At 45.1% G+C, this 24966-nt stretch overlaps 1 protein-coding gene across 2 annotated transcripts in view; it reads left to right on the top strand.

The window, feature by feature from the left end:
- Window positions 1-24966, top strand: part of LOC148476984 (ATP-binding cassette sub-family B member 5-like) — a 155794-nt gene that overhangs the window by 30282 nt on the left and 100546 nt on the right. For both annotated transcript variants that reach the window (XM_088457385.1, XM_088457384.1), the window contains exons 2-3: window positions 17629-17738; window positions 22949-23009. In XM_088457385.1, the coding sequence (XP_088313511.1) occupies window positions 17629-17738; window positions 22949-23009 (171 nt within the window). The remainder of the gene's footprint in view (window positions 1-17628; window positions 17739-22948; window positions 23010-24966) is intronic.

The raw sequence follows: 24966 nt of genomic DNA, 5'->3' as shown, positions 1-24966 counted from the left end.
TAGCTGACAGCTTGTAAATACGGAAATAACGGGATAGAGAGGGAGGGGAATTTTTCTTGTAATTGTGATCTAGTAATTGGAGATAAATCTTCAATATTCAAAAATTGATAGATATAACATAATCCCGCAGCATGCCATATTTTAAATATGGATGAGTTCTGGCCAGGTGGAAAACATGGGTTCTCCCATAATGGCAGGAAAATAGATTTAGTTTTGGGCAGTTTTAGACTAGATCTCGTCAGACCCCACGCTACGCATGTGGAATATAGCAAAATATTGTCTTTAATTAAAATAGGGAAAGATGTTTGAGGGGTGTGTAATGATGAAGTCAGGTTCCAATCAGGAGTGAAAGATTGTTCGCTGCATGTAGATGTCAGAACCCCCGATCCAATCTAGCGCCACTCTGTAGTTTGCGGCCAGAGCATATATACGAAAACAAGGCAAATTAACCCCTCCTAGCTCCTTTTTCTGCTGCAACTTAAATAAAGAGATTCTTGGGCGTTTCCCTTCCCATATAAATTTCGTTAGCGCTTTGTTCAAAGCTGACAAAAATCTTTTATGCTGAATTATTGGGAGCATTTGTGCAACATAAAGGAATCTGGGGAAACATATCATCTTATATAGGTGACATCTACCCAGATATGGTAATGTATTTTTTTTTTTATTCCTTTTGGTAGCACTGGACGTGTATTTAATCTATCATAAAGACATTACTACAGTGCTAATATATATATATATATATATATATATATATATATATATATATTTGTACTTTGCTCTTTAAATATATCACAGCAGTCCTCAAAAGTGACCAGGAATATGGAATGCTCCCCTCCCAGTACCCCCCACGCCTAGCACCTACCCTCCCCCATAGAGCTTGCGTGCACTTACTAGAATATTATTCAGTGACAGTGAAAGCCACACCCCACTCCTCTTTGTACTATCTCCCGACTCCTCCTCAGTCAGGCTCAGGGTCGCAGCCGGTTATTACAGAGTCCAGGTCACACAGGAGGAGCGCCGCTGATGCTGATTGGCGTTCTGGCTCCTCTGTCAAGCAGGAAGGACACGGAACGTGGGGGCAATTGAGAAGGTCCTCCCTTCAGGGCTGGAGCCCGGCGGCTGGTGGTAACCGACTCCATTGTCACCCATACACAACGGGCAGAACTCAGCATGCTTGCTGCAGCCCTAGCGGAGCACAGGTGTACGCTGAAAATTGTGTTACAGGGGGCGATTGCTCTGGTGGCCCCCCCCCCCTCCCTCTGATCTGCCACTGTCTCTACTGACCTGGAGTAGTAGACTTTTAATCCTCCTGTCTCCCTGCTGCCAGGATCCCCACAATGCAGTCCAGATCTGGAACTTGTGTATCAGTCCCAACTTTGTGGCAGCATCCATAGGTCCCACATGCTTGATAATACAGTCCAAATAAAGATCCAGCTCAGAATCCACATTGGCACTATCTTCTGCAGAAAGTACATGTCCAGTACTCAGTTCACTTCCGGGTACAGCAGCAATCCCAAATGAACTCTCTTCATGTACTATGGATCTCTCTCTGTTTGTCAGGTGCGCTGCTCTGACACGCTCCAACTCTCTCTCCTCTGGTGCTCTGGAACTCTCTCTCTCTGTCAGGCATGCAGTTCTGGCAGATTCCAGGAACATAGGGGTAATATCCAACTCCATAGGCCCCACATGCTCGATAACAGAGTCCACATCTGAATCCAACTTTGCGCTATTACTATCCGCAGAAAGTTAAAGTCCAGAATGAAGCACACCTCCTGCTACCGCAGCAGCCCCGCGTACTGGTTCGCTGTCATCATGATGCTCTGTATCACATTCCATTAGCACTCAGACCAATTTATCCTTAGGATGGTTCGTCCAGGCTAGACCTTGCTGCTTGCAAAGTTCAGTCAGCGCCTCTTTATCTTGTCGCTTGTAAGTAGCTGCCATCTCTCTGCAGTTACTTTGTCAAATAAAAAAAGAAAAGAAAAAGAAGAGAAGGGAAGGAGTATTGCTTGTACGTGTGACTTAGTAACCAATTATAAGTATTGAGTCTCTTTCATATAATCAGTTGGTACTGATTCTAAGTGTCAGGTATAATTTTTTAAGCCTCACACTCAAGAAAATAAAAATATCTCCTATCCCACTGCTGCCACCATTTGTCAGGGACCCGTACCCAGTATCCCTGACGTGGGGGTGCACCTCTGCTATAGACAGAGCACCGTAATACAAATGCCTTACTTACCAAACTGCCACCACCAATGGAAACTATTTAAAGAGGCCACCAATCCTCAATAATTGTGCAGACTCGGCATCCCAGACGGCGACACAGTTCGTTGAGACCAACCCTCTGCTTCCAGTAATTAACAATAGGTGTAGCGTCTCCCTAGCGGACTAATAATTTCTTCAAAGACTCGGTGTCGGAGCATATATGAAATAAACTAATAAAGAATACTTTATTTCCAAAAAAGGAGTACAATGCTTAGAAAGAATGTTACAAAGAAAAGAATGGTTACAAAGGTACATACATGTATATCAATTTCTACTTCAGGGTCCATAGGGTATCACCAGGATACCTTGGGGTATAGGTGTGACGTCAGTCATCGGGCACCATAGAGTTAAGCTTTCAGCCTCCCAGGATGCACTAGGGTCCCCCTCCTATACCCCGCCCCCGAGCCAAGGCACCTCAGTTTAGTTTGGTGCCCGGCCGGAGTCGGGTGCACCTGTTGGAGTGGGGGCTAAGAAGAGCCCCTGAAGCTTTTCTGCATGCAGCTGTGGCTGCACATCTGGATGTACAGCATGGACAGTCAGTCCTGACGTCCATGCTGTCTTCCCTACACCCCCGACGGTACCAGAACGCCGGTACCGATCCGGGGATGCTGGTGAGCATCTGGGGTCACAGCTAGCGGTGACCCCGGATGTTCCGGACCATGGCCGGATTCAAGGGGGACAGCAAGGTAAGCAGCGGGGTCCCGCGGTGGGTCCCCGCTGTTACATGGTCCTGAGTCCCCAGGCAGGGGGCTCCCTGGGGACTGGCTGCAGCGTGGAGCCAGGTAAGAACCTGCGCTTCCACTACCCCCCTGGGACAGCGGACCGCAGCAGAACGGTAGCGCTGCGGCGTCCCAGGGGTTAAATGCATGCCAGGGGAGCGCGCCTTCCCTGTCTCACAGCCGGCGCCTCCCCCGCTGCACACAGCCCTCTCTGCACTCTGCCGACCGGCCCTGTGGCAGCGCTCCTCCCCCAGGCCAGCCTCCTCTCTGCTCCTCGGCGGCCATCTTCCTGAACGCATGGTGAACGCTGCTGGAAGCCTGGAAGGAAGCATCTTGGTCTGGGTCCCCCCGCATACCTCTCCTCCGCTGTGGTCAGGTCTGTGTATGCAGCGCTGTGTCCTACCAGACCCTGTGTCTGCGTAGTTGAGTGATCAGCGCTGGTTAGTGCAGGAATTAATTTTCTTTGCAATGTATGTGACTGTGCTAGCGCTGCTGCCTGTATCTTCTATTCTGACTGTCAGCTTTATTACTGTCCCTGTTCTTTCTGCTAAGCCCTTGCGGTGCGGTGCTGCAGGGTGGTCTCTCACCTCTTTAAAATACAATTGGTGAGAGGGGTCACATACTTAGTACCATCATGTCTGAAAGTGATTTTCCTCTCCGGCTAAAGTGTACTACGTGTAAAGTACCTTTAGCGGAGGGGGAGGGTAGCGCGGAGGGCCTCTGACGGCAGTGTTTGTCAATGGCGCGTCCTCTTACGGTTACAGCATCGGTACAGGAGCCGCCCTGGGCTTGTTTCGCTCAGGCGCTTACAACCTTAGTGGGCCAGTTAGCTCCGCAGCCCGCGTTTACACAGATGGGTTTGTCCCATCAGTCAGTGGTGTCGTCACCCATGCAGGGTTTCCCAAGACAATTGGTGGTACCCTGCAGTCTCCCTATTTCCCCTCTCCCAGTTTCTCAGGAGCCGGCGTGGGTTAACTCCCTGACGAGTTCTGTACAGCACTTGTCGGATGTGTTGCAGGGGGAGACTGTGATGCGGCCACATAAACGGCCGGTGGCGTCTCTGTCGGCTCCTTATGAGGATGACGAAGGGACGTCTGATGATGGGGAGATTCTGGATCCTTACGATCAGGAACCTCTCCATACTAAGGACGCTGACGCTAGGTCCAAGGTATATATTCCTGGACTTATTCGGGCAGTCCGCACAGCCTTGGTGATTGAGGACGAAGTTCCCCCAGCTGCTAAATCCAAGTATGCCTTTTTTAAGGATGTGAAGGGTGACGCCATTTAGAGGAGGCGTGGAAACAGCCTGGCAAGCGATACCAGCCGCAGAGGCGCCTGGCAGTGGCTTATCCGTTCTCGGATAATTATTTTGCTAAGTGGGAATCCCCTCCACAGGTGGATTCTCATGTGACACGTCTTGTCCGTAGTGCCACATTGCCGATGCCATCCATGTCCTCCCCTAAGGATGCTACGGACCGCAAGGTGGAGATCTGCCTGAAGTCCGCTTATTCCCTTGCCGGGGGGGGCAGCGCGGCCGGCTATGGCCATTTGCTGGGTTGCCAGAGCGATGGAGCGCTGGGCGGATTCATTGGAGGCGTCCTTTGATTCCGACTGTCCGGCCGAACAAACGGAGTTGATTGGTAATCTCCGTGATTCGGCCACTTATATCAACGAGGCGGCCTTAGACATTAGTACACTGGTGTCTCGAATTTCTTCAGCAGCGGTGGCTGCTCGTCGCACCTTGTGGTTGCGATCCTGGAAGGCGGACGCTGACTCCAAAAAGGGTTTGGAGGCGTTGCCCTTTAATGGAGAAGTTCTCTTCGGTCCAGAGCTGGACAAGATTGTGGCCATGATGGCGGCAGCCAAATCGGCATGTCTCCCGTCAGCCGCGGCTCCTTCTGGTTCAGGACCATCGTCCTTTCGGTCTTATAGGGCCCAGGGCAGGCCCAAACCACAGTCTTTTCCCCGACAGGCTGGCCCCAAAAAATCGGCCAAGCCCCGGAAGCAGGCATGGAGTACCAGACTTCCGGCCCCTAAGCCTGATGACAAGCCTGCGGCCCATTGGGGGATCCCAAAGTGGGAGACCGCCTGCTGCAGTTCGCCCGGTGTTGGTCGGTCACCACAACAGACACTTGGGTTCTCGAGGTGGTCTCCCACGGGTACGCCCTCTCTTTCCGGCACAGACCCCCGGCTCGATTCTTCACCACGGGTCTACCATCAGACCGGAACAAGGCCACGGAGCTGCGGAAGGTCTTGCACACTATGCTCCAGGCTGGAGTTATAGTGCCTGTTCCATTCTCCCAGAGGGGCCAGGGTTTCTATTCAAATCTTTTTTTGGTGCAGAAACCCAATGGGTTGTATCGTCCGATTCTCAACCTCAAAGCTCTCAACAAGTCTTTGCGGGTCCTGAAGTTTCGGATGGAGACCCTACGGTCCATCATTCTGGCGCTGGAACCTGGGGACTACATGGTGTCATTGGACATACAGGACGCTTACCTGCATGTCCCTATTCTTTTGCGCCATCAACAGTTCCTCAGGTTTGCAATCCGCAGCGACCACTTTCAGTTTCGGGCGTTACCTTTTGGCCTGGCGACAGCACCGCGTGTGTTCACCAAGGTGATGGCGGTCATGGCGGCTTCTCTGCGGCTGCAGGGAGTCCGCATGTTGCCGTACTTGGATGACCTGTTATTAGTGGCAGGATCTCCAGAGCTCCTTCTACGCCACTTGGACCTGACCATGGCGCTGCTGCAACGGCACGGCTGGTTAATCAACTGGCAGAAGTCCACTCTAATCCCGTCTCGGCGGATTCTGCACCTCGGAGCCCAATTGGACTCGGAACAGCAAAGGATCTTTGTGACGGAGGAAAAGATCTCTGCTTTACAGTCGAGGGTGCGCAGTTGTCTGCACAGCCGCCGGGTGTCTCTACACTCGGCGATGAGGTTACTGGGCTCCATGGTGTTGGTGTTCGACATGGTGGAATATGCCCAGTTTCACTCCAGACCTCTGCAGCACCTGATCCTGTCCAAGTGGAACGGGCTGCCTCAGTCTCTAAAGTCCCAGACGATAGTGCTCACCCCGGAGGTTCGCCTGTCCCTTGCCTGGTGGTTGCAGACGACCCATCTCCGCAAGGGACGTCCGTTCTGGGTACCAAATTGGGTCCTGTTGACAATGGATGCCAGTCTTCGGGGCGGCTGGGGAGCAGTTTCGGGTCCACACTTGTTCCAGGGCAGGTGGACGCCGACAGAAGCGGAGCTTCCAATAAATATCTTGGAACTCCGTGCGGTCTTCAATGCTCTCCAGCAGGCACATCGGGTTGTCCGGTGCAGGTCCAGTCGGACAACGCTACCACCGTGGCCTACATAAACAGGCAAGGAGGAACCCGAAGTTGGGCGGCTCTCGTAGAGGTGTCTCGGATCCTGGTATGGGCAGAGCGCAATCTTCCGGGCCATATCAGCGGTCTTCATCCCGGGAGTGCTAAATTGGGAGGCGGACTTTCTAAGTCGCCAGGACGTTCATCCGGGGGAATGGTCCCTGCACCCGGACGTTTTTCAACTACTGGTGGACAGGTGGGGTCTTCCAGAAATCGACCTCATGGCGTCCCGGCACAACAACAAGTTGCCGGTGTACGGGTCTCGCACAAGAGACGAAGAGGCGTCTCTGGTGGATGCTCTGTCCGTCCGGTGGACGTTCCGGTTCGTATACCTGTTTCCTCTGGTTTCCCTTCCACGGGTAGAATTCAAACAGGAAGGAGGGACGCTCCTGTTGATAGCTCCCGCGTGGCCCAGACGGCACTGGTTCTCAGACCTTCAGGGTCTGTCCGTGGACAGTCCTCTGCGGTTGCCGCTACGACCGGACCTTCTGTCGCAGGGTCCTTGTCTTCACCCGGACCTGACTCGGCTGTCTTTGACGGCGTGGCTGTTGAGACAGCCATGTTTGAGGTCCAGGGGGTTTTCCAGCTCTGTGGTGCGTACCATGTTGCAAGCTCGGAAACCGTCGTCCGCGAGGAAATACCATCGCGTGTGGCATACGTTCTTCCAATGGTGTCGACCGAGAGGTTATGCACCGCGGGAGTTTCGTCTGTCTAGGATACTTGCCTTCCTACAAGCGGGACTAGATCATGGGCTTCGCCTTGCTTCTTTGAAGGTACAGGTTTCGGCCCTGTCTGTCTGGTTTCACTGTAGGATTGCTACAATCCCGGATGTGCGCACCTTTATGCAAGGTGTTCTCCGCAGTCAGCCGCCCTTTGTTCCACCTGTGGCACCTTGGGATTTGGCTGTGGTCCTGAGGGCTCTCCAGGGACTGCCGTTTGAACCACTGGGCTCAGTGGATCTTAAATGGCTAACAGCTAAGACTGTTTTCCTTCTGGCCATAGCTTCGGCCAGACATGTTTCTGATTTAGGGGCTCTCTCTTGTAGACCCCCTTTCTTGATTTTTCATGGGAACAGGGCAGTGCTCCGCACTCGGCCTGAATTTCTTCCCAAAGTTGTTTCCCAGTTTCATGTTAACGAGGAAATAGTTGTTCCGGCCTTTAACTCACCTGGTCTTTCAGTGGGTGAGGCCACTTTGGATGTTGTGCGGGCCTTAAGAACTTATGTTGACCGCACTTCTTCGTTTAGGAAGTCGGACGCCTTGTTTGTCCTCTATGGCTTCCGTAAAAAGGGTTGGCCTGCTTCAAAGCAAACTTTGGCAGCCTGGATCCGTATGGCTATTTCTGAAGCTTATCTTCATGATGGTCTGCCGGTTCCTCCTTCTTTGAAGGCTCATTCCACTAGGTCTGTGGGTCCTTCGTGGGCAGCTCGACGTGGTGCCTCTGCAGTCCAGATCTGCAAGGCTGCTACGTGGTCCTCTGTCCATACCTTCGTGAGGTATTACAGGTTTGACACCTTCGCCTCTCAGGATGCTTCCTTCGGGCGGCGGATTCTCCTTTCAGCACAAGAGCGTCCCCACCCTTAAAGGATACTGCTTTGGGACATCCCCAAGGTATCCTGTGGATACCCTATGGACCCTGAAGTAGAAAATATGAGATATGGTAAGAACTTACCTTTGTTATCTCTATTTCTACGAAGTCCATAGGGTTCCACAGGACTCCCGCCCTGTCGCACCTGTGCTGCAGATGGGCTTTGGTCTGGTCACCGGTTTTCCCGTCTCCCTCTGGTGAGAGTGTGATTCTTGTGTGTATCCAGATCTTCTTTCTCTCTCTTCCTTTTCCTCCTCCGGCCTATAGCTTGGTAACTAACAGGTGCCTTGGCTCGGGGGCGGGGTATAGGAGTGGGACCCTAGTGCATCCTGGGAGGCTGAAAGCTTAACTATGGTGCCCGATGACTGACGTCACACCTATACCCCAAGTTATTCCTGTGGAACCCTATGGACTTCGTAGAAATAGAGATAACAAAGGTAAGTTCTTACCATATCTCATATTATAAACTAAAGAGGAATACTTATAAATTAGCTCGCTAATGTGCCTGGAAGGAAACAGTAGGAAATGCAGGACTGCAGGTTAAACTCCCATGTGAAATGGATCCCTCAGTTTGAACACAGAACCCAGGACTTCAATCCTTTTTATCAGAAGAGCATCACACCTAAGGTGATATCATACTAGTCGTCTGATTGGAGGATTAGATAAATTGGGGGACACGAACCTCCCAGCTAGCTTCTAAATCCCTTTAAACTTAACACAGATTAAGCCTAATAACTTCCCCTGCGGATGGATTACCTACAGTATGGGGTGTTCATCTTACTGGTCCTTATTTTATCTATTATAGGAGTGTAAATATGATGGGGTTGTTATGGTGCCTTCTTGAGATATCTCATATCTTTAAAACTGTATGTCTCAGTGATCTGGGAATCGCACCCAACCTGGATGTTGATTTCAGTTATGTGTATATGATTTTCCCAGCTTCCAGCTATCACTGATACATCAATTTTATCTCATAAACCATCCAAATATGACTGATCTTTTGATCTGGCTATCTCTCATCACACCTGAATGTCAGCCTTGTTATTCTTTGTGTTTGTATCAATAGGAAGCAAGCACCATGGGGTTAAAACAAAGGGCTGAGTAATATACATGTCCTGGTGACAATGGTACCCTAATTGAATGGATACACAGATTGGCTCTAAGCTAGACAAATCTGTGTAGTATTTCCTGACTTCGTTAACAGGGTAGTGGGAACATGGCCTGTCCCTTTTAATTTCATTACCTGCGCAAGACTTTAACCAAAAGGCGTTCCTGCCTTGTACACTTCAAATAATAATTATCATGTGAGTCATGTTACACTTAACAATTCTTAAAATTAAGCTGTGGCTCCGAAATGTGAACATAGGCCCTTTCAGGAACGTACAGAGCTAGGATCCATTTGCATGTCAAATGGGTAGCTTTCCCTCTTTCCTGCCTTCCACTCACCTGTAACAGGACTCATGACCTCATAAGGACAGTCAGCTCACCTGCCCTCACATTTAGAAAACCAGTTATTCTATGGCTTTTAAGTAAAAATCTGCTATGACATGATATATGCTCAATATATATATATATATATATATATATATATATATATTTCCACAGTAGCACTGGATGGCACTTTGAGTTCATGTATCAAAAATAAATCTCCAGGACACTTTATCTCAATGTCCTGGAGATTTATTTTTCATACATGGACTCAGAGTGCCGTCCAGTGCTACGGTGGACATATTAATTGGAGGACGGGCACCGAGCATGTTGAAGTGGATGGACATGAGTGCCGGGCATTCTGTGCTTTATATATATATATATATATATATATATATCATGTCAAAGGCTCCGATAAACACAAAGCAGGCGGCACTCCTCCACACTTGATGAAAAAAATTAAGGTTTAATCAAACATGAACCAACGTTTCAAGGCTCCAACTGCCTTTTTGTCAAGGTGTGATCAAAAAGGCCGTTGGAGCCTGGAAACATTGTTTCATGTTTGATTAAACCTTCATTTTTTTCATCAAGTCCGGAGGAGTGCCGCCTGCTTTGTGTTTATCGGAGCCTTTGACATGCTATATACATTTATTGGAAGGCACCCTGGCTATTGACTTCTATATTGAGTGCCCGTCTACATGCTGCTCTATATATATCCATAATAGGTCAGCACTTCCAGTTAGCACAGCAAGTGCCTGGGATGACCATTCATTGATATCCAGTTGGTATCAAAAATTCATAAAAGTACAAAAAGGAATGCCCTCACCAGGGCTTCTCTTCAGGTTACAGAAAGGTATAGCAATCCACTTTAGTCAAGGCATAATCATGTGGTCACAAAGTCAACGTTTCGACCGCACAAAATGTGGTCTTCATCAGGACACACACAGACAAAGTACAGGACACACATACACATACCCTCCATCTCTACCACATTAAATACCCTAGGCAATTACTGTAGAGCCTAACTCAAACCCCCACCATCCCTCCGGGACCGAAAGTGACAATACGGGGCAAAAGTGGCTCAACACGCCCAATATGCAATGTATACAGCTGCCAGGCTCACCTCTACAGCAACATCTCATTCAGTATAGTAGTCTCAGAAGCGCTGGAGCTGAATGTATTGTTGCAAAAGTCCCAACAGGATCGCGGAACCACGCACTTCCGGTTTGCGTTCCAGCAATGCCGGAAGTCGTGCGGTCCACACACCCGACCATGTCACTTCCGGTTTTCGTCCTAATGTGTTAGGGAACTTAGCTTTTGATCTAAGGTACCTATATACAGAGGTACCTATCAGCAATAAATAGATGGATACATCAATCCTATAATGCCTAATTAACCTAAAATATATAGTTAGAAAACATGCATATCCACATATATGCATGTTACAGACATGTTGTAAGGTGCACCAGTGGTTTAAAGAAGGGTATATAAAACATAATCAAAAATTACTAATTAACATATATAGAAAAACAAAAGGACACTGAATATCTGAGTGTGGACATCCTAAAGTATTACTCTAAAGCATAAAGACACTTAAACAATATTAGAAAATATTAAAGAAATTTAAACGTAAGTAACTGATAATCAAAGTTCAGAGAAGTAAAGAATGTTTCTCAAACGATAAATCAAATGTTGGAACTAAGGCCCTCATTCAGAGCCGCTCGTTCCGAGTGATGTTCGCACATCTGCGCATGCATACGTTTTTTAGTACGCATGCGCGAACCAGTCAGTGCGGCCGAAAATCGTTTGTACGCTATATAGCGAGTGCCTGCTATTTTGAGTGACAGAATGAGGCGTATGTGGGTGGTAACAGGGGAAGGTGCTTGAAAACGGGGGAGTGGAATTCGAACGCAGGCGTGCTTAAAGGTCAAAACGGGCGTTTTAAGGGAGTGCATAATTAATCCAGCAGCGTCATTGACCACGTCACTTGGTTTTTTTAAACTCAGAACTGCTCGCAAAATAGCGGTTGAAAAAACCAACCACAAGAATAGCGAGCAGTTCATACGCTGTACGATGTACTCGATTAATCTAATAAATAGCGGACATGACGTATGTTGCGAGCGGCCAGGGGGCGTTTTTATCAAATAAACGAGCGTATGTTTTGCTCGCTCGTTCAGACTTAGAGGTGTGAACAGACTGCAATTTGCGAACGGATCATTTGAATAGCCACCCCTTGTTTTTGAACGAACGACCGCAAATAGCGAACGGCTCTGAATCAGGCCCTAAATCAGGTGTACTAGGCAATAAGTTTAAAAAATCCAGCAAATTCGACCCATCTTCAAATAATTCTAGCATTAAGACCTTCCTTAGGATGTTAGATAATGATGTTAATGACATGGTTGAACAGAATCGTAATCATACTTTTAGTAATTAGAGTCAGGAGGAAAAACTGGTGCTTAGAAGCCTTCAAAATGATACCACACTAGTTATCCGAATAGCAGACAAGGGAGGAGCAATAGTGCTCCAGGATTTTGCTAAATATGATCTAGAGATCCGTAGACAACTTAACGACATAGCTACTTATGAAAAAGTTTTGTTTAATCGGGTCCTAGGATTAAGAAAGAGGTTGACGTTTTGGTGGGTCTAGCCTTACTTGAGGGTTGGATTAACGAGACCACGGTGGTTTTCCTGACGGTAGATTTTCCCATAACACCAATTCTATATAGACTCCCAAAGGTACACAAGTCCCTTATCGATCCACCTGGTAGGCCGATTATCTCGGCCAGGGGGTCAATTTTACAACCCCTTGCGGAATTATTAGATCACTATTTACAACAATTTGTAGTTAGATCTAAGACCTACACTAGAGACACTGGTCACTTTTTGGAAGGATTAGATGAACTGACTGAGATCCCTGAGAATTCCTATTTGGCTACTATGGACGTTTGCTCCCTCTACACCATAATCCTCTATGAGGATAATTATTATATGCAGAAGGCTGGGACGGCCTTGAGGTCGAATGTGGCCCCAGCGTATGCAAATCTCTACATGGACCAATACAAACGCTGCCATATTCTGTCATCTTATCAAGATCATATTTTATACTATCGACGGTATATAGACGATATTTTTGTCATATGGCAGGGTAGTATTGAGTCCTTTAAGATGATGCTGGATACTTTAAACTCACTTGACAGCCCTGTGCGCTTTACAGGTGTAATTGATGGGGAACGAATGAATTTCCTTGATGTATCAATCTTTAAGAAACAAGGTCGGTTGGGCTACACGTTTATACAGAAAACCTACAGATAAAAATACTACTTTACTGGCCACTAGTCACCATCTGGTTGGATTAAAACAATCTACCGATATCGCAATTTCTACGGGTGTCAGAAACAATTCTGAACCTGAGCAGGCGGAGATCCAGTTAATTGAGATCTGTCAGAGATTTTATGACCGTGGTTATACCAAACAAGAAGTTGAAAGATGCCTTACCAGGGCAAGAAAATTGGCTTCTAGAGTTGACGTTGCAAGGTCCAAGGACATCTCTGATGCCCATGAAGGTAGACTGATATTGGGGACTCGTTGTAACACCGGTTTGAAGGCGGTGCAGAAATCAGTGAGGATGCACTGGCCCCTTATACAAACAGATCCAGTGCTCAAGAGGATTGGATCTAAGCCACCTCTATTGAGTATACAGAGAGGAGCCAATTTGGAGGATCTCCTCTATTGGACCAATAGGTCGACCCTGAAGAAGGAACAAGAAGGGTGGCTGTTTAAGAAGAACGGATGCTACCGCTGTCTGGGTTGTACCACCTGTAGAGTCCTATTGGTTGGGCCATCCTTCCCACATCCACATAATGGGAAACTAATTAACACTAAATACCGCTTAACATGCCAGATGGATCATATCATTTACATTTTATCTGAACTTTGATTATCAGTTATTTATGTTTAAATTTCTTTAATATTTTCTAATATTCTTTAAGTGTCTTTATGCTTGAAAATACTCATTATATAGTAAGAGGATTCGGAGATTTCCATAATTGGGCCAATGTGCCTCTAGCTGCCAGCAAAATTTGGCCTGTCCGATAACGTTCACTTTTAGGAAGAGAACGGGACACCAATTGCAAAATGCTAGAATCGGATTCGGATTAACAATCATTTTAAGAACTTTAGATAATAAATCAAATACCTCAGTCCAAAAACCACGAAGGATTGGACAATCCCAGAAAAGATGAACGCGTTTTTAACAACTGTAAAGATATATTTACACATGATACGCACCAACACCATGGATATTGTGATCTGTGTCAGAATGCCCATCTACTATGTGTCATAAGAAATAAGGGTTAATATTCAATCTCTTATTATTAGGTATCATTCCTATAGCTCTATTAACTGATGACCATCTCAAATAGAGTAATTCTCTCACTTGAGGTCCAATGCTTATAGTAAACCTCCAACAATAGAAATTAAAACTTGAGGAACGTCTCAGTTACACTGTTTATAAGGGCAAACTGCTCTCCAATAATCTCACTCCTCATAGATAGCCTAAGGCCAAAGTGAGGAGCAGCAGAATTAAGAGTAGCAGTTTTGTTACCTTGACCATCCTAATTTTTCACAATAGGTGCAAATTGATATGATTAAAATCGTGATATTGAAGCCATGTATATGAATTACGTAATTTTAACTATTTCGCTATATGAATGTGAGTAAGGATTCATCTATACCTCCTACCTCTATATTGATTTATATATATCTTTTGTAGCCCAGCAGGGACTAACAACTCTGAAAGAGTATATGTTACACGTTTGATACGTATTTACTGTAAATTTGTCTGGTATCACAAATAAACTATTTGTATTGAAAAAAAAATATCCTATAATAACGTTACGTTTTAATAATTTCATTTATCAAGAGTGCTCACAAAACAGAATACTTTCCTCTTTTTATTTTCTAACCTTTCTTTTATCCATGTACTACTCACACTTTAGAACCCCTTCTATGGTGGCCAACGGTGAGTTAACAATTTATGGTCACCATCGATGGTATGAAACCACCGACAGGTGACCATCAATTGTTTGCACCCATCGATAAACTTCCTAGCTATGGAGAATTGCCATCCATTCAGGGATGGGGGTGGGGCTAAGCTCCATTTTCCCGGCGTCAAGGCGAAAAAAAAATTGCTGCCTCAGCCATTGGATCTCCACCATGGCATTGGTGGCAAAACCTTTGACTATTGGTGGCAAACCATCAGTGGTCGATGGCCATCCCTTACCCCTTCTCCTCATCATTCTCCAGCAACTCCCTCCTCATTTCTGGTTTAATCTGCATGAAGACTTGCAAGTACCACATATATATTAAGAAGTTTGCCTTTAAGTAGGAACTGTTTTAAGTTCCGGAGTGTATATATTACTGTTGCATAACATTATGTTTATGCATATGGATTAATCTTGGCAGCACACTGCAGGGTTAATTATCATTACCACTTTATTTTACCACTATTTATAAGATTAATTGTTTTTTATTTTTAAATGTGTGTTTTAATGTTATTACTACTAGTTCAGTCAAATGTATGTATTTGTATTAATATTATAAGTTTTATAATTATGCTACTGGCTTTATTTTGAGTACTTCTGATGAATTTTAATATATACAATTAGCACTGCTTTTAATGTTTTGTATTCCTTAGATATCTGAGCAAAAAACTAATCATGTAAATATTTACTGTGTTACAGCTGTACAGGGATCCCTGTGTTACAGGGATTTCTATATTCTCTAGTTCAGTGGTTCTCAAACTCGGTCCTCGGGACCCCACACAGGTCACGTTTTGCAGGTCACCCAGCAGGTGCACAGGTGTAATCATTACTCACTGACACATAAAAGATCCTCAGGTGGAGCTAATTATTTCACTTGATTATGTGAGGAGACCTGGAAAACATGCACAGTTTGGGGTCCTGAGTACCGAGTTTGAGAACCTGTGCTCTAGTTCATAGGTTTTCAAATTCAGTCCTCAGGACCCCAAACAATGTTTTCCAGGTCTCCTCACAGAATCACAAGTGAAATAATTAGCTCCATCTATGGGTCTTTTAAAATGTGTACGTTATTAATGAATACATCTGTGCACCTGCTAGGTGACCTAGGAAACGTGCATTGTTTGGGGTCCTGTGGATGGAGTTTGAGAACCACTACTGTAGTATACTGTATGAACACGTTGGCTGGAATAAAGCCATCTTATGGGCGGTAAACAGTCAGATATTCATGAGTATTATGGTGCAGCCCAAGTACTGGCAGAAGCATGCTCATTGTGCTCTTGAGTCACATCCTGTGACATAATCAGAATACCAGCTTTCATTATCAGAATATGATTGGCTGAGAATTAGTGTGTGTCACATGATTTTCTGCCCTCACCAACATCTACTTACATTTTTAGTTCCTACATTTTGATAGACCTATTTATGGCAGAAAATCCGCTTTAGTAAATTCGAGCTAGAGCCAAGAAACAAATTTCTCCCCTATTTTTTCTCCTGTCTATGGCACACAGAAATAAATGCAGCATTTTCCATCTTGTAAGTGAATTCACTTCTTATTGCTGCTTACTGGTAAATCTAAATTATGCTACATACTGATCTGGGTGAATGTAATTTATACCACATACTGGTCTGGGGAAATGTAATTTATGCTACATACTGGTTTGGGAAAATATAATTTACACTACATACTGGTTTGGGTAAAAGTAATTTATGCTAAATACTGGTTTGGGAAAATATAATTTACACTACATACTGGTTTGGGTAAAAGTAATTTATGCTACATACTGGTCTGGGTAAAAGTAATTTATGCTACATACTGGTTTGGGGAAATATAATTTATGCTACATACTGGTTTGGGGAAATATAATTTATGCTACATACTGGTTTGAGGAAATATAATTTATGCTACATACTGGTTTGGGGAAATATAATTTATGCTACATAGTGGTTTGGGGAAATATACTTTATGCTACATACTTGTTTGGGGAAATAGAATTTATGCTAAATACTGGTTTGGGGAAATAGAATTTATGCTACATACTGGTTTGGGGAAATAGAATTTATGCTACATACTGGTTTGGGGAAATAGAATTTATGCTACATACTGGTTTGGGGAAATAGAATTTATGCTACATACTGGTTTGGGGAAATAGAATTTATGCTACATACTGGTTTGGGGAAATAGAATTTATGCTACATACTGGTTTGGGGAAATAGAATTTATGCTACATACTGGTTTGGGGAAATAGAATTTATGCTACATACTGGTTTGGGGAAATAGAATTTATGCTACATACTGGTTTGGGGAAATAGAATTTATGCTACATACTGGTTTGGGGAAATAGAATTTATGCTACATACTGGTCTGCAGAAATAGAATTTATGCTACATACTGGTCTGGGGAAATATAATTTATGCTACATACTGGTTTGGGTAAAAGTAATTTATGCTACATACTGGTTTGAGGAAATATAATTTATGCTACATACTGGTTTGGGGAAATATAATTTATGCTACATACTGGTCTGGGGAAATATAATTTATGCTACATACTGGTCTGGGGAAATATAATTTATGCTACATACTGGTTTGGGTAAAAGTAATTTATGCTACATACTGGACAGGGGGAAATGTGGGTACATTTTGCTGAAGAAGAGATTTGCCAGTATGGTGATATGTAATACAGTAAATTAAACTTTATTGTAAAAAAATCCAGTTATATCATGTATTCTGGATATATAAATTTTGTTGTCCATGACGAATGTTGCTGTATTTGTACAGTATTTGCCATAAAATGTAATATTTTATTCTAACCTGTATTAGTGTGTATATATTTGGGTTGGGTACAGGATGCCGGCGGTTGGCATACCGACAGGGTTAGAATACTGACACCTGTCGCTAGTATCCTCCCCATACCCTTAACCCTAACCCTCCCTACCTGCACCCTAAACCTAACTTCCGCCCCTAATGCCCAAACCTAACCCTCCCCCTAACCCCACTAATGACCGTTTGGATGCCAGCGCCGGGATTCTGACTAGTGTCTGGATTCCGGCGCCAGCATTCTGAGCATCAGCATCCCGTTCACCGGGATTTTCATCTATATATACTGTATATACATTATATAGTTTGACTGAATCTTGTTATTTTAATCAATTGTCTAATTAAAAGTTATTGTTCCTAAAAGTCTATATTGCCTATAATATCAGTTTTTCCCATTCTGTAGTGGTTGGCATGGTTGTCCAACAAAAGCAAACGTAATGATGTCAAAGAAACAGATGCAGAGATCAACAACATTCAACCTGCAACAGAATCTTTACTTGATGGAGTTGAAAGGTACAGTATGTATCATTGCCTCACATATACCTGATCATACATGATAGTAAGTGGACATTCCCATAACTCATAACTTTAATCATCCGGAGATTGTGACTTAGGGGCGTGACCTTAGAGCAAGGGGAGTGGGAAACGTCGTACCCGCGAGCCACGGCACCCGTTTTAGTCACGATGGGGACATGCCCAGCACTCCTCTGAATAGACCCGCGTGCCTAGCAGTGTGTGTGAGGGGGCTCTCCCAACCTCATCTCCACCACCTCAGGACACTGAGGCCTGCAGGTGGCACAGTGCCCGAGAAGCGGGACGGTTGGGAGGTATGACATTGCTACTACACACAAGCCTTTTCAAACTAACTTTACTCAAAACATTTTAAAATATCCCCTTCAGGAGACCCTGGGAAGCGCGGTGGGTGTGGCACTGCGAATCAAAACATTGCGGCCCTGTTTGGCACAGTACAATGCTGCAATGATTCACAGAAAATTACATTATCAAACCCTGGTGAAGTAGATGGGATCCAATAGGCTGGTCTGCTTAGAGCTACCATTAAGCAGCTTTAGACCGTTACCCATGGCAGCAACGGAGGACTTCTAGCAAACAAAAACGTATGGGGAGCATATTTAACCATATCAAATATATTTCCTTTTAGATTATAGGGCTTATTTCCCATTTTCTTTAAAATATTGCTTTGTTGAGCAGCTGCTGCATGTAGAGAAAGCTGAGTGTCTGATGCACATTAGTTAGGTTTTATTATTAAACAGAGCAGCGAGAAAAGAGGTAGAAGTGGGATGTGACCCAGCACACGTGTTTAAAATGGCGGCCACTGCACTGAAGGGGTTAACCCTCATGCCATGGCGCCATCTTTAAATTGCCAAATCAGTGCTAGGCACCATGTACTGTAAATGTATAACATGTTATATTTAATGTGCTATGCACAGTTCTAGAATTGTAAGACCACATGTTTAAATGTATAGATTATGGGCCTGATCCATCAAGGATCGCAGTTGCTAACATGCACGTAATTGGACGAATTATTTTGCACTGCGCACACGCCAAGCAGCCGCTGCGATCGCTGTGGCGACACAAACCCATTGCACAGTGATTGACAGGAAGTGCCGTTTGTGGGTGGTCGGGCGAACGCAGGTGTGCCAGTGCATTTCAATAGCGTTGCAGGGGTGTGCATATATTAGCCACTGCGATACCAGACACAACCTGAGGCCTCATAGCGTGTGCTGAAGTTAGTAGTTCCTGAGTGTGGTCTGACCTGCCTTAACTGTGCGTATGGGTCGGAAATGACTCAACGTTATCGATTATTTCGCTATATTGCTAAAGTATACGGATGTAAAGGGGGAGTGGGCGTCCTTATGTTAGGCTGCGATTGCAATCCGAAAGCAATTGCGTATCACTGCTGATATTAGCACCTGCGTTGCGTGCAAAATAACACCTGCTGAATCAGGCCCTATGCACTTACAGGAAGGTTTCAAAACTATTTTGTTTTACAAGGTATTGACATTTAGAAACCAATTGTTCATAGGATATTCTCACGTAATAAAATGATATGGTAATTTTCCTGACTTATGGAGTGACTCAGCTGCGGACGCAGTGACAGGGTTCACGCAGATTCCTGATTTTTGGGAATCAGCATGCACCTGACCCGTACTGCGCATGTGCAGTACAGGTCTGCAATCCCGCACTGTGGGCCTGAATCAGCAAGGAATGCAGTTGCAAATACGGACACAATTGGCCGAAGTGTATGCATCGCAGTGCGCGAACTAGCCGTTGCGATTGCAGTGACTATGCAGACCCATCGCAGAGTGACTGACAGGAAGTGCCATTTATGGGTGGTGATAGGGGGTTGGTTGGTCGAACACAGGCGTGCCAGTGCATTTGAACGCCGTTGCAGGGGCATGCATAAATTATCCACTGCGATGCCCTACACAGCCTGAGTCCTCATAGCGTGCACTGAAGTTAGAAATTTCTGAGTAAGGTCTGACCTTGTGCAAGTGTGCATGAGGCTGCGATGGTACTCCGTTGTACCAATATTTTCGCAGTTTTGCTAAAAATTCTGGATGTGTGTAAGGTAAAGTGGGCGTCCTTATGTAGTGCAGCGGCAGCATTTCGATAGCAATGAAGTCAGGCCCTCAGACCAGCAGAAGACTGTCAGCGATTGATGGATTGGCGACGGCCTCAGTTTACCGTTTGGGGAGAGTGGAGAGGCCTAGATCTCCGTTGGCTGACTGAGATTTTCTGGCATCTTTTATTCATCTGCGGTGGCCGTCTTGCGTAACCCCATGGTCACTCAGCCGGCCAATGGATATGCAGATGATCCGATGCTGCATCCAAGGCTGCAGCTCGGATCAGTAATGTATGCAGGAAGCAAGACTCCTCCTGCTGCTTTGCCATATTAGTGCTATCGCAGCTGCTACCATGTTAGCAGCTGCCATAACAAAGGTTTACCCATTTCACACTAAGGGGGTGATTACAGTCGATGCCCTCCAGGGAGTAGTGTGGAACTTTCGAAGAAGGTGTTAAGATTGTGATTAAGACAAACTGGTTTGAGTCATAAATATCTGAAAGGAGAAATGCAATTGAATTGTGAGCTATATTTACATTTATATACTAGAGACAGTTATATACTAAATCAGTTATGTTTTAGGAAAGAAAACTGGTTTGGGTGGTATATGTATGAAAGGAAGTAAGGAATTTGGTTAGCTACTTTGAAATGTAAGATGTATTTATATTCTCTAAGAGAGTTTTATTCATTGAGGGACACAGTATGGGTGATACTGTGTGTAAAAAGGGATAAAAATAGGGCCTGTGAGCCCTGAATGGAGCTATCCTTTGACTCTTAAGCTGGGTACACACTTAATGACGTGTGTACCCAACGATGCGACCCACGACTCCATGCCGATGGGCCAACATATTGAGTGGTCCGTACACACTGGGCGATCTGGTGCTCGACCTCCTGTACTTCTGATTAATACCTGTATGCTGTGGAAGACATTGAGCAATAAACATCTTGCCTTAAGACAACGCTTCTGCTTGTAACTAGATTAGTGCAAAATGCTATTCTGTTCTCCAGCTGTTCTAGATTGAGCCCATTGTCTCCAAGCTAAAGCCCTCTGTCAGCTACCCAGAGACTGATCCATGGTGAGGAACCAGTGGAAGTTAGCCGACACTGTCCAGGAAGTGTTGGAGCAGTGTGTCAACACATATACCCAGAAGTAAGTTCCAAGTGCCAGTGTAGCAGCCTGGGTGGAAGTGCCGGTAGGAGGAGCTTGGTGCTGGCAGCAAGTTACATGCCTACTGGGTAGTTAACTGAGTAAGAGGCGGTTTCTGGTCCAGTGGGATCAAATATATTCTGTGATCGTCTGGTGAGGCGAGGTCATCCAGTCACAGATATTGGTGGCAGCAGTGGGATAATCCCAGGCAGCCTTTTGGTCACCAGATTGGAGAATCCAAGTTACTCAGGAGAGGATCAACTGCAACGCAGGTGAACAGACACGATGGATAAGAACAGTAAAATATTCCCAAACACCCTAGCTAAATGTCTGGCATAAACCAAGCTACTGAGAATGAGCAGATACTCATCATCCAGAGGTGGCATGACAAGCATGCAAATTGCAATCTCTGTGTATAAAACATTTAAATAACTGAATAAAATCATGGATATCTCTTGCATTCGGCACAAGCCCGATGTGCTATACATTCCCATGTACTAGTATGGGGACTCGGCAATTATACAATTCATCTTCAGATGGCATTAGCCCTCCAAGTCCTGTTTTTTCCTTTAGGAATGAGATCCAGATGGTGAAGAGGGATCCATTAGGATCCCTCCAGCCTTTGCAGTAAGCATGCGTGACCCAAGGTCGGAACCTGGCACTGTAAACTTTCACTGCTATTGTTAACTGTGGAAAGTTTTAGTGTTAGGGATTGTGGGACAGGTGGTTTGCAAACCAGCGTTCCTGGCATAGGAGCAATAATGAATTGATCTGGTAGATTTGGATCTGCCGTTGCAAATCGTTGTTAAATTGAATTAGGTCCTTAATTTGGGTGTTTCCATCACGTTAATACTGAATAGGCCTCTTAAGGAGGTGTCCCTGGCTTCGCATGAAACAACATGCTTTCACGTCTGCTCTGTGTATTACTGTACACCCACGAGGTTGCTTAATAAAACTGCAATGAGCCCTCTACTCTGACTGTCGACACCAAGATCTAACTCATGCAGCCTGGCATTCTGACATATCAAATGTATACTTGCTTAGAGGGGATCTGATCACTTGTTTAAGCAGTAGGGGCCTCATGGCTGGGCATGGGAATGCTCTTAAGAGGAACTGATGAATGATCACTTCTGTATGTAGCAGTGCAGCGCCTCTAATGTGTTCGGGGATGTTCAGGATGATATTGTCAGAATAAGGATGAGAGGGCTAATTGAGAATGATTATGAGATGGGTCACTGAAGAACGATGATGATGATAATGATGCAAATAAATAGAATGGAGTGGGTTAACACTGTAGTATCAGGGGTCAATAATGATAAATAAGGGGCTACTGGTAAATGCCAATGATGATGATGAGAGAGGGTTAATTAAGGACAATGATAAAAACAGATTGTGTTTGAAGGGAATTAAAGGTTGATGGAAGATGAGGGATTAATATTTAATGCTGTTGGGTTAATGGTGGAGGATTTGGGGTTAATGATTGGTAGGTGACCTGCTGTCCAGCATATCTGTGTGACTCAGATATAACGTACTCATAGCATTGTGTCACAGACCTGCAGGACAATCAGCAGATGCAGGTACCAAGCGCAGGGGACCCTCTGAGAGAAGTTGGCTCGGGTCTCCTGCCCCCGGGTCTCACCGCTTAATCCAGTTCTACCAATTTGTGGCCAGCTGCAGCACTTGCGGCCACTGGACTACACCCACTGGCAAGAACGGTGCACATGGGCAAGTGCCCCCTGCTGGCTTCCAATCGTTCATCGAAGCTTTCCTATATTAAATGGTAAATCTCACTACACAGTTCTACACAGAATGTGCTCCTCTTCTACCTCCAATGGCTGCAGGTTTGTTTGAATATTTAATAATAAAGCTTAGCAGATACAAGGACCAACTCCTTGTATCAGGAGAATGTGTACCCAATGAAACTCCTATTACTGACTGTGACACATTCTCCTGCACTTACTCTGTTGCTCTGTTGCTTGTATTTGCTCACAGAGATGAAAATGAAAAAGCGGGTGAGAAAGAAAAGGCAAAGGCTGTTGGTCCAATCAGCATTGTAAGTAAATGGCTGTTTCCTTATACAAATAATATACAGTATGCAACACCTATACTAGTATTTGGTCGTGGTATTGCTTGTGTCACTAGTGTGTTCTAGAATGAAATGCATACCTTCCAGTGAAGGTGAGACACGCCTGGGAAGAAGGGTCACTTCATGTAAGCAATGCGTTTAGTTTTTGAAACCTGAATTTTATAACGAATAATGTGCCTTCCATGGCGTGTAAGAGCATTGGGCCTGCACAGAACTCCTCAGATACTAAGATATTACAATTGTGATGAAGCAGCTTGTACAAACCCAATACACATAGTGCTAGCATTGGCAATCCTATTCTAACTGTGAACATATGAATCCTTCCTTGGTGTTGGCAAAGTGCAATCAGGGGTGCAGAGAGGGGGGGGCGGTGGGTACTAATTACAAGGGCCTGGGCTGGCTGGAGTGGCCCGACGTAGGCGAAAAGTAAAGGTGAACATGGAGAAATCTGCCCGTACCCCCCCAAAAAAGGTAAACTAAGATAGGGTAATAGTGTAGAAGAGTATTAGTGGTCAAAATCAAAAGGGTTTGGGGTTTTTAAATTGTGTCAAATGGCTGTTATATGCATTTTTCACTAACAATGAAAAAATGATAGAAAACCATATTTTTGGACAAAAATAAATGCTGTAGTTAAATTGGGGGTACATTAAAATGGGTGCAGGTATATTTTTTTTGTCATAAAAGTGCTTTTTTTAAAAATGTTAATAATACACCTGTCCCGTCCATACAGCCCCCAAAATGCCTACTCCACTACTTTAAAGCCATTTTCTAACACTTGACATTTTCAACCCAAAAATGACATGTCATTATTAGCCAAATTAAGCTAATTAAAAAACAATTTTTGCCTAATTAGTCACTAGTGACTAGGGAACAAGGTGAGTGACAGCTAGGTCTCCCTATTGCGGCTAAACCCAGATTTGGCTAGACCTGCCCAGAGGCACAGAGTCTAACCCACTTGGTGGTGAAGACCAGTGACCCCTCCAGTCGGGATTTGGGTTTCGCTGCACCAAGTGGGCAGGTCGCGGCCCTCTGGACAGGTACCTGGGAATGGCAGAAAGACCGGAACTAGATTAAATGAATAGTATAAGCTAATACTGAAGATGAGCTGGATACTAGAATATTGAAGATGAACTAAATACTTGAACACTGTAGATGCACAGAATACTTGAAGACTGGTGATGAATGGAATACTTGAACACTGGAAATTAACTTGAGAATGAAGAGATCCTAGTTGCTGGCTTGCTTGAGAACACAGGGAAATGTGCTGAGAACTGCTACAGATTCAGGTGCTGATTTGCACAGAGACACACAGAGAGAAGTACAGACATGTACTGGGGATTGATATAGATCCAGCTGAGAACTAACTAGAAATTATCAGGGAATCTGACACCTCAGTAACACAGGGAAGCTGCAGTAGAGCTAGCAGCACACTACAAGACACACAGGAAAAGTAACATAAAACCCTGGACTTCTGAGAGAGAACTAAAGTCTCAGACTGAAAATTAGCATGGAAGCTAATACATGTAACCCTGGAAAACTGTGAATAGGCTGAAGCAACACTCTGCAGGAAATAACATAGAGCAACACTGGTGAGTCTCACAGTCACTGGAACAGCAAAGTTGAACAGCATTTACCTGTTCCTGGCGTCAGACTTAAATACCCCTGGGTAGCTGGTCATTGGATCAGAGGATCAGCTGAGTGACCACAGGACTACCATTTGGAGAGACTAGTCAGGTCATATGGAGCAACATGGCTGCGCCCATGCCCGGCACCCCGGAAACCAGGACGCATGCATGAAAGCCCTAGCAGACCCCGGGGAGAATACTCAGATACCACTCGCCTCCACTCCCAGCTACTGAACGGGATATGTTTAGGAAGCCGGCGGCCGCAATCCCGACCGCCGGCTTCCCGAATGCTCTATCCC

Source organism: Taudactylus pleione, unplaced genomic scaffold (genome assembly GCF_031769625.1).
Source record: "Taudactylus pleione unplaced genomic scaffold, aTauple2 ptg000758l, whole genome shotgun sequence".
NCBI classification, from domain to species: Eukaryota; Metazoa; Chordata; class Amphibia; order Anura; family Myobatrachidae; genus Taudactylus; species Taudactylus pleione.
This window is presented reverse-complemented; position numbering and strand designations above follow the sequence as displayed.